The 10,614-nt window shown below is 41.6% G+C and overlaps 1 protein-coding gene across 1 annotated transcript in view; it reads left to right on the top strand.

Moving 5' to 3' along the window:
- The window catches only part of EIF4EBP2 (eukaryotic translation initiation factor 4E binding protein 2), a 30,486-nt gene that overhangs the window by 13,501 nt on the left and 6,371 nt on the right, over nucleotides 1–10,614 (top strand). The window contains exon 2 of the mRNA XM_037130491.2: nucleotides 9,517–9,702. Coding sequence (XP_036986386.1) covers nucleotides 9,517–9,702 — 186 coding nt within the window. The remainder of the gene's footprint in view (nucleotides 1–9,516; nucleotides 9,703–10,614) is intronic.

Here is a 10,614-nt window from a genome sequence, read left to right on the forward strand (position 1 = left end):
CTTTTGTAATCATATTTTCTCTGGCTGTATTTGAGACCATTAATGTCATTGTTTAAGACTAATTCTTCAGGTTGTCTTCCTTTCTAAATTGTTTACTTTTTTTGCATTCAAATCCATGTTTCCTAGGAATCCACTAAAAAGATTATTAGAAGAACTATTGAGTGAATTTAGCAAGGTTACAGTGTAAAAGACTGGTGCACAGAAATTGAATTGCATTTCTACACACTTGCAATGAGCAATCCAAAAACAAAATCAGGAAAAACAATTCCATTTGTATTAGCATAAAAATAATAAAACACATGGGAGCAAATTTAACCAAAAAAGCTCAAAACTTATACTATGGGAACTGTAAAACATTGCTAAAAAAAAAAAAAAAAGACCTAAATAAACAGAAAGACATTCCATGTTAATGGATTGGATGATTTAATATCGTTAGGATAGTAAGTTTCCAAATTTATCTATACATTTAGCACAATCCCCATGAAAATCCCACCTGACTTCTTTGCTGAAGTTCACAGGCTGACTCTAAAATTCATGTGGAACTTTTAGAGACCTAAAACAGCCCCAAAAATCTCAAAAAAAAAAACCAAAAAACAAAGTTGGAGTATTCACACTTCCTTATTTCAAAAGTTACTGCAAATCAAGACAGTGTAGAATCAGGTACTGTCATAAAGATAGACATAGTAGAGGAATGGCAGACCAAAAATAAACCCTCACAGTCACGGCCAGTTGATCTGTGACAAGGATGCCAAGACAATTAAATGGGGGGGGGGTCTTTTCAACAAATGATACTGGTGCAGTTGGATATCCACATGCAAAAACTGAAGCTGGAGCCCTGGCCAGGTGGCTCAGTTGGTTAGAATGTTGCCTTGTGCACCAAAAGGTTGCAAGTTCAATTCCTGGTCAGGGCATGTTCCTTACTTAGGTGGTGGGTTTAATCCCCAGCCAGGGTGCTTATAGGAGGCAAGGGATTGATGTTTCTATCTCACGTCTATGTCTCTCTGTCTCTCCCTACCTCTTCCTTTCTCTAAAATCAATAAACGTATCCTCTGATGAGAAAAACAAAAAAATACCGTTCGCTAAAAAAACTATTAAGATAATAAAAAGAAAAAAACACCTCACACCTACTAGAATGGCTATAATAAAAAAAGGTAAAGAGTCGGCTATAATGGGTATGAATTGGAACCCTTACACAGTGCTATTAAAAATGTAAAATGGCCCTGGCTGGTGTGGCTCAGTGGATTGAGTGCTGGCCTATGAACCAAAGGCTTGCCAGTTTGATTCCCAGTCAGGGCACATGCCTGGGTTGCCAGCCAGGTCCCTAGGGCAGGGTGAGCAAGAGGCAACCACACAGTGATGTTTCTTTCCCTCTCTTTCTCCCTCCCTTCCCCCTCTCTAAAAATAAGTAAATAAAATCTTTTTTAAAAAATGTAAAATGGTCACTTGGAAAACAATCTGGTAGTTCCTCAAAATGTTAAAAACAGTTACCATATGATCTAACAATTCTACTCTTAGGTATATGAGTAATATCGAAAAGAAATGAAAATAATACAGAGTGGGATAAAAGGGGGTTTACAGCTGTGAGTGCACAAAGCAGTTTATTCTTGTTATTTATTATTGTATTTTTAAATTTTTTAAAAAGATTTTATTTTTATTTTATTTTTTAGAGAGGGGAGGGGAAGAGAGAGAGAGAGAGAAACATCAATGTGTGGTTGCCTCTCGTGAACCCCATACTGGGGACCTGGCTGGCAACCCAGTCATGTGCCCCAGACTGGGTATCGAACAGGCAATCCCTTGATTTGCAGGCTGGCACTCAACCACTACTGAGCCATACCAGCTAGGGCTACTATTGTATTTTTTATATAAACAACTGTAAACCTACTTTTCCCTACCCTATACATCTACACAAAAACTTGTACATGAATGTTTATTAGCAGCATTATTCAAAGTGGGAACAACCCAGATGTCTATCAACGATTAATTGATAGAATGTGATATATACCTACAATAGAATATTTCGCAATAAAAATGAAATGAAGTACTGATAAGTGCTAAACATGTATGAACCTTGAAAATATCGTGCAAATGAAAGAGGCAGTCATAAAAGACCATATTATTCGATTCCATTTATATGAAATGTCCAGCATAGGCAAATCTAGAAACAGAAAACAGATTAGTAGGTACCTAGGGCTGGAAGAGGTTGGAGGAGGAGAAGGGGCTGCTAAATGTGTGTGGGTTATCTCTGTTGATGACAGTGTCCTAAAATTGATTATGGTAATGGTTGTACAATTCTGTAGGTATACTAAAAACTATTGAGTTCTACACTTTAAATGGATTATATCTCAAAAACCTGTAAAAAAGTACTTTATCACCTCTGTAGTCATAGAAGTTCTTCAAAGTTTCTCTTACACCACTTCACACGTAGAGATAGTTCTATTACTTACTTCCTAGTTATTTTAATTAGTTTTTTTGGCTTTTATTTTTTATTATTTTTTTATTTAGTTATTATTCAAGTACAGTTTTCTATTTCTCCCAGCCCAGCCCGCCCCGCCCCAAGCTCCCCACCTCCCTCCCATTTCCACCCCCTTAGTTATTGTCCCTGTGTCCTTTATACTTGTTCCTCTAAATCCCTCCCATTTTTTCCCTGTAAATTCCCTCCCCTCTCTCCTCTGGTCACTGTCCCCTTGTTCTCTATTTCAGGGTCTATGTTTTTATTTTGCTTGTTTGTTTTGTTGTTTAGTTTCCTGTTGTTAAAGGTGAGATCATATGGTATTTGTCTTTCAGCACCTGGCTTATTTCACTCAGCATAATGCTTTCCAGTTCCATCCATGTTGCAAAGGGTAGTAGCTCCTTCTTTCTCTCTGCTGCATAGAATTCCACTGTGTATATGTACCACAATTTTCGGATCCATTCATTTACCGACGGGCACCTAGGTTGCTTCCATCTCTTGGCTATTGTAAATTGTGCTGCTATGAACATTGTGGTGCATAGGTTCTTTGAAATTGGTGTTTTAGGATATTTTTTTTTAATCCTCACTGTAGGACATAGTTTTTGTTTGTTTGTTCATTTGTTTAGAGAGGGAGGGAGGTGGAGCGAGAGAGAGTGAAACATTGGTTGCCTCCTGCATGCAACCCAACTAGGGATCAAACTGCCACCTTTTGGTATATGGGACACGCTACAACCAAGGTAGTCTCCTGGTCAGGGCCCACTTACACTTCTTTTAATGCATGTGTTATTGCTAAATATAATTTAGAAATAGAAAGCTTACTTTTCTCCTGTGTGTTTTTCCACCACTCATCTCCAGTTTCCAAGCCTGGTATATCGCAGAAATGAGAATAATCTTTTTCTGACTTGCAGGTTGAATGTTACAGCATTTCACAGAACCTCACCCTTCTGAAACCTAACGGTAATATCAAAAGTGTGGGGGGGCAGGTAATAACAGATGTGCAAAGTCCACCCACTAATGTTCCTTCTCTGTTCATTGGAAAGCCATCAGGCCCCTTCTCAGCCCATTCGCTCTTATTTTACATATCCTTCTAAAAAGCAGACCACTGATTTCTAAACCCAACAGATTAGGAGTTTTAAGTTTCAGTGGGGTGAATGGTGTACCATGGATAGAATCAAGCCCTCCCCATTCATATGTTGAAGCCCTAGCCCCCGAGGTGAGGGTATTTGGAGATGGGGCTTTTGAGGTAATTAGGTTTAGAATGGGTCTTGAGGGTGGAGCCTTCCTGATGGGATTAATGTTCCTGTAAAATGAGACACTGAAGAGTTTACTCCCACCTTCTCCTTGTGAGAACTCGGTGAAGAGAAGGTGGCTCTCTGCGAGCCCACAGAGGAACTCTCAGCAGAAACAGTTAATGCTGGCACCTTGGATCTTGGATCACTCAACAACTGTAAGAGAATATATGGATGTTTCTGTTTAAGCTGTGCTGTCTGTGCAGTTTGTTATGGCAGCCCACTGACTGAGGCATGGGGAAAAGGCAGTTCTTAGCCCAAGAGTGAGGGAGGAGACAAACTATGGAGGGAGGAGTACAAGCACAAGCCTGGCAATCTGAATTCTGTACAATGTAAGAAAAATAAAGAGCATCAATTGAATAGGCCCTGAGACTTTCTAAGTGACAACATAGTATAAAAAAATTACTTTCTGACTTCTGCCAAGATGGAGGCATAGGTGGAGACGCCGTGCTTTCTCCCACAACCAAGTTGAGAGACAATAAAATATTAGCAACAGAAAACACAGCCAGAACACAGAAAATTGAACTTTTCAAAAGTATGATAACAACAAATTCTTCAGCCTGACCAGTAAGAGGGGCGAAGCCAGCAGCTGGTGGAGTGGGGTTGCACAGGAAAACTTGGTCAGACGGACTCAGGTATGCGGATCCCAGGCATAGGGTTGCAACGGGTGAACCCAGTGAGGGACTCAGTGAGCGACCCAGTGAGGGACTCAGTGAGCAACCCAGTGAACGACCGGTGTACCCAGCGAGGGTGCAGGGCGGGTTGACTGTGGTCCCGCATTCCTGCGCAGATAGACCAACGAGAGAGTGGGGGGTGAGACAACAGGACTGAGCAGGCCCCAGCAGCAAGAGGCAGCAGAGGGGGCCGCCATTTGCCCGGTCTGACCCCGCCCCCACATAGAGTGTCACAACCCAGCGACCTGGGTGGCCCCGCCCTGGTAAACATCTAAGGCTCTGCTCCTCATAATTAACAGGCGGGAACAGACCAAAAATGGCTCAAGAAGATCTCAAAGCCCCAGAGCCCATGAATGTAAGTGATGAAGAAATAGCAAAACTTTCAGATGCACAGTTCAAAACACTGGTAATCAGGATGCTCACAGAACTGGTTGATTATAGTCACAAATTAGGGGAACATATGAAGGCTAAACTAATTGAAATGAAGGGAATTGCACAGGAAACCAATAGTAATGAAGAGGAAACTGGGACTCAAATCAAGGGAGTGAACCAGAAGGAAGAAAATAATGGCCAAACAGAAAAATATGAAGAGACAAGAATTCAAAAAAATGAGAAAAGACTTAGGAACCTCCAGGACATCTTTAAACGCTCCAACATCCGAATTATAGGGGTACCAGAAGGGGGAAAGGAACAGCCACCAGTGGAAAACTTATTTGAACAAATAATAAAGGAGAATTTCCCCAATCTGGCAAAGGAATAGACTTCCAGAAAATCCAGGAAGCTCAGAGAGTCCCAAAGAAGTTGGACCCAAGAAAAAACACACCAAGGCACATCATAATTACATTAGCCAAGATTAAAGTGAGGGAGAGAATCCTAGAAGCAGCAAGAGATAAGGGGACAATCACCTACAAGGGAGTTCCCATCAGACTGTCAGCAGATTTCTCTTGGAAGACCCTGCAGTCAGGAAGGGGCTGGAAGGAGGTGTTCCAAGTCATGAAATCCAAAGACCTACAGCCAAGATTACTCTGTCCAGCAAAACTTTCATTTAGAATGGAAGGACAGATAAAGTGCTTCTCAGATAAAATCAAATTCAAGGAGTTCATCATCACCAAGCCCTTATTATATGAAATGGTAAAGGGACTTACCTAAGAAAAAGAAAATAAAAAATATGAACAGTGAAAGGACAGCAAACTCACAGTTATTAACAACCACACCTAAAACAAAAACAAACTAAGAGGACAGCTAGATCAGGAGTGGAACCATAGAAATGAAGATCTCATGGAGGGTTAGCAACAGGGGAGTGGGAGAAGGAGAAGGGGGAAGAAAGTACAGAAAATAAGTAGCATAGATGGTAGGTAGAAAATAGTTAAGGGGGAGGGCAAGAATAATATGGAAAATACAGAATCAAAAGAACTTGAGACACGCGTGGTCATAAACTAAAGGGGGGAATGTGGGGGAGGGGTGTGCAGGATGGAGGGGAATGAAGGGGGGAAATAGAACAACTGTAATGGCATAATTAATAAAATATATTTTTAAAAATTAAAAAAAAAATGACTTTCTGACCTGGCTGGTATGGCTCAGTCCAAGCCTGCGAACCAAAGGGTTGCTGAGACCCAGTGAGGACACATGCCTGGGTTGCAGGCCAGGTGCCCAGTAGGGGGCGTGTGAGAGGCAACCACACATTGATGTTTCTCTCCCTCTCTTTCTCCCTCCCTTCCCCTCTCTAAATAAAATCTTTAAAAAAAATGATTTTCAAAGTATTAGCCTGATTCATCAAGAAAGTGTGTTGAATAGTTTTCTGTTTAAGGTAGTAAAACATTTTAAATCCATATTTTTTTATCCAAAATACTTAGAACTATTCACTTTTTGAAAGTTGAACTGTTCTCTGCCATCTAAAATGACTCATTATTTCCAGATGCCTTTTTGAGTTGTTACAATTCTTATTTTTCAAAGCAAAGAAGGTGGAGGTAAATTTCTAAGTTCCCTGTTTTAAAATTATATTTGAAATAGGATACGACTTACGTCTTCTTTAAATGATTAACGAGTGATCTCCAGTTTTTCTAAGTGTTCTAACGGGTTGGAGGGAGGCATGCAAAACTGTTGCAGTAGGGGTTCTGGTCCGTCACAAATGGACTGTGGGCCTGTATGTCTAAATGTTTCTCACAGTCAAAATAGGAAGCTAATTCTAGCCACTCTCAGGAGACCTAGAGATGTCCTTTGTGAAGTTTCATCCTTTCCCGCATCCTTTAGCCTTATAGGCGAAAGACGCCCCACTACCGGCAGTTAGAGCTGTTGGCCTGATTTGTGCCATGCTGGCCTTCAGAGATCAGCATCTTCTTTTATTACCAAAGTTTGTGATGCTCCTTTAGTATTCTGAAATAAATTTCTCTAATATAACCTACCTATTCACATAATTTTAAAAATTGTACATTTCTCTGTCATGTAAGAAGAAATACAAAAATTAAATAACTTATAAAATGTATAGAAAAACAAAAACACCCTGGATCACTTTCCTTCACCTGATCTTGAAAAGTGGTGCTTTTTTTTAAGATTTTATTTATTTATCTTTAGAGGGGAAGGGAAGGAGAGAGGGAGAGAAACATCAATGTATGGTTGCCTTTCGTGCGTCCCCTGCTGGGAACTGGCCTGCAGGGAACCTGCCTGCAACCCTGGCATGTGCCCTGACTGGGAATCGAACCGCAATTGTCTGGTTCGCAGGCCCGCGCTCAATCCACTGAGCTACACCAGCCAGGGCGAAAAGTGGTGTTTTATGGTCTGTGTTACGGGGTCTTCCCTTCACCAACCACAGACTGGTGGTCTGTGTTATGTAAACTGCCTGCCATACCCTGTGCTTGTTTACCCTGTTGTTTATGTTGATATACCCTTCCATCCCTTTCACTTCAGACAGCTCACCCCCACTCTTGGAGATCATAGTGACTGAGGTGCACGGGAAAGAGGGCTGGGCTGGGAGTCAGGAGACCACGGGGTCAGTTCAGATTGTACCCTGGTTAGCTCTTTGGCCTTGATTAAGTCACTTTTCTGAGTCTCAGCATCTTCCATCAAAGTGATCTCTAGTGCCCCTTCCATCACTGTCTTACTGATTCGTTCTTATTTCATCTAGTCTCAGAGTATGGTTACTAGGGTTTGGAAAGGAGGATGAAGCTGGGTTCTTAACTTTAAGGAGCACTGGAAGACTGGGGAACTTGAATAAATATTAATTTCCTGGTTCTACTGCGAAGGACTTGAATTCAATTTGAATGTTTTCAGCAAGCGTTCCTGTTGATGCTCATACAGATATCTGCGAAAATTCTGTCTTGGTAGGTTCTAAATATGGTACCAGATGTTTCTAAGTTTATTGTAGAGAGGGTGAGAGCCAAATATTTTATTTTTACATCTTATAAACTATAAATATGATTGTGTGCAGTGTAGTTACAATAGAACTAGACAGTAAAAAACAAAGTTGATAACCTTTGGAGTTGGTTTGAAAGTCTTAAAGGTTTTTGTTTTAAAATGCCTTCACATGCTAATAGAGTCCCATCTGAATCTGAGACTTAGTGATTCTTTCCTGGCACGTATTTGCAGTATTAGTGAGAAGAGAGTGTGTTTAGAACTTAATTTTGATTGTTAAAGCAGGGCTGCCGGGCGCTGGAGGGTAGGGTCTCTGTTGGCCATTTCTCACCTAGTTTGACACTTTTCCATCTCGTCAAAAGGAAATAATTTACTGGCATTTGCATAAAGTGTCACAGCACCACTGCAGGTGTTAACCCCAAGAAAATGATTGAGTTTGTAGCTCATTTCCCAACTGTTTATTTAATGTTGGTATTATTAATTTAGATTAAATATCCATTTCCTTCTTTTCTGGGGAAGACCCCTGAGTTTTCATTTCTGTGGTAGTAAATGTCTTGCGTTTTTCCACTTGCCTATTCACATTTCAGCTAGATTAGGTAGCTGTTGTGCTTGTTCTTCTGTTTCCTGGGATGTAGCTGTCACCTGTTACTTGAGGAAATCTGCCTGATCCAGACTCTCCTTGTTATAATATGGCAGGATTCTTTCTTTTTACTTGGAAATCTAAAAGCATTGATCGGCAAGTAATATTTACATTCTGCCTCTTTCAACTGTGTAACTTTGTACACAATTTTATTTTCGTTGTCTTTAGCCTAAACCTTTAAATCGGGTTTTTCTTCCCTGGATTTAAGCCTAGTATGAGCAAGATGCCTTCACCCTTTGTTATTTGGCCCGGGATGGCCAGCAGGCTGGTCTGCCACCGCCCTTCCTCCTCCCCTGTTCCACAGACACCACTGCACGGTCCTCACGCTCTTTCCTCCTGCGCTTCCTGTAGTCTTAGAGTCAGCAGTGGAGCTCCAGGCATGCACTGCATTAGGCCATCCTCAAGCATCTCTAAAGTGTCACTTAGTTTTTTATCTTATTTGCAGCCATTACCTTGGAAAGACCAGGAAAGAAGAAATAGCAGCAATTTTTCTTAATATTTATCAGGTCAAGTGCACTCCAGAACTGTTATAAAATATTCTGGTAGCACTTACTGGTAAGCAGACCCTTTGGTAAAATAAGAGACCAGTTGCCAATTTCATGTTCTACGACAGCTCTGTCTGGGACTGTCTGGGAAGAATGTCGATCTCAGTGCTTTTAACCTAAAGGTGGCTATCTGCCAACTTTATTTCAAACTTTGTTGGAGATCTGCTTAATGATTATGACCTGCATCAGGCAGAAACAGCCCTGGCCCTGGCATAAGGAACTCACAGTCTGTAGAGGAGCAAACAGATAAACCTCCATCCTGCAGTAGGTAATGTGCGTTGAGTGAGACGGGGGAAGAATAATTTTCTAGAGCTGTGTAGAGGAAACAATGTTGGGGCTGAGGCTTGAAGGATAAGCAGGGGGTTCCCCCAGGAGGAAACTCCTGGGGGAGGAGAGGAGGGGGAGGCATCCGGATGGCAAAGGGGCCAGGGTGGTTAGAGCTGCCCTTTGTCCTTGAACTGCAGGATCCTTAAGGGTTACAATTAAATGGGACTTAAAATAAATTCCTGGTAGTATTATATATTGATAACCCCTTAATTTGTTTCAAACTCTTTCCGACGATGTTTTCCAGGAACCCGAATCATTTACGATCGGAAGTTCCTGTTGGATCGGCGCAATTCTCCCATGGCTCAGACTCCACCCTGCCACCTGCCCAACATCCCAGGAGTCACCAGCCCTGGCACCTTAATCGAAGACTCCAAAGTAGAAGTAAACAATTTGAACAACTTGAACAATCATGATAGGAAGCATGCAGTTGGTAAGAGAATGCTGGAATTGGGAACCAAGAAGGTGGCCCCGGAAATTTGAATGTCAGTCAGTTGTAGGTTGAAAAATGCTGATGCTTCAGTTGTAACTAATGTTCAGTCATATGTCTCTAAGGCTCCCACCTCCCCCCGAGTCCCCTCCCCAGTGTTAATTGAAATGTTCTGGAAACCCTAAGTTTAAATCATATTCAAATTTCATCCAGTGAGTGCAAAGGAAAAACCCCAAATCAGGGAATGGTAAATTCCTAGGATGAGTCCTTGAACTTAGGCGTTATGGGACTGGGGAGAACATATACCAAAACCCCAGAACAATTCAGTAGTCCCCATTTTCATCGTTTTTATGGTGTGGGGGAAAGCAGTATGTTTTCCCCCTGTTTTCTAGGATTGCCTACAACATTTAAATAGCCCCTGCACACACACATTTAGTAATGAATCCTCGTGCAGGGGAGAGGGGGGGAAACAACAGCCAGCCCCTGAAGTCCACCGCAGGTTACACTCCCTGACCCACGTACGTGAGTCAGCATTCTACCTCCCCAGATCCCAAATGAGTTTTTAATGCACAATTTGTCGATTCACAGCAGGGCCAAAGTTCAAAGCCTCCAGCAGAGTGTGCCGACGTGATAGACGGCATCCCCGGAGCTCCTGTTTCCGCAACCCGTGGAGAAAAGGATGCTGGGGAAGTTTTCACGTGCATCCTCTTTTCAAATGTTCCTTTCAAATGGAGATTTAAAAGCCCTTCTTTCTGTCTTCCCCCAGATTAAAAAGACCAGCCAAAGTAAAGCAGGATAATTGTTTTAAGGCAGCAGAAAATGGGGCAGTTTGAATTCATTTTTGACCCTCATACAGAGGAATGACAATTGAAGCTGTTTTGCTTTTCCTTTTTGTGTAAAACTTCTTTTTCATTC

The sequence above is a fragment of the Artibeus jamaicensis genome, unplaced genomic scaffold (genome assembly GCF_021234435.1).
Source record: "Artibeus jamaicensis isolate MK-2021 breed Jamaican fruit bat unplaced genomic scaffold, CSHL_Jam_final contig_332, whole genome shotgun sequence".
NCBI classification, from domain to species: Eukaryota; Metazoa; Chordata; class Mammalia; order Chiroptera; family Phyllostomidae; genus Artibeus; species Artibeus jamaicensis.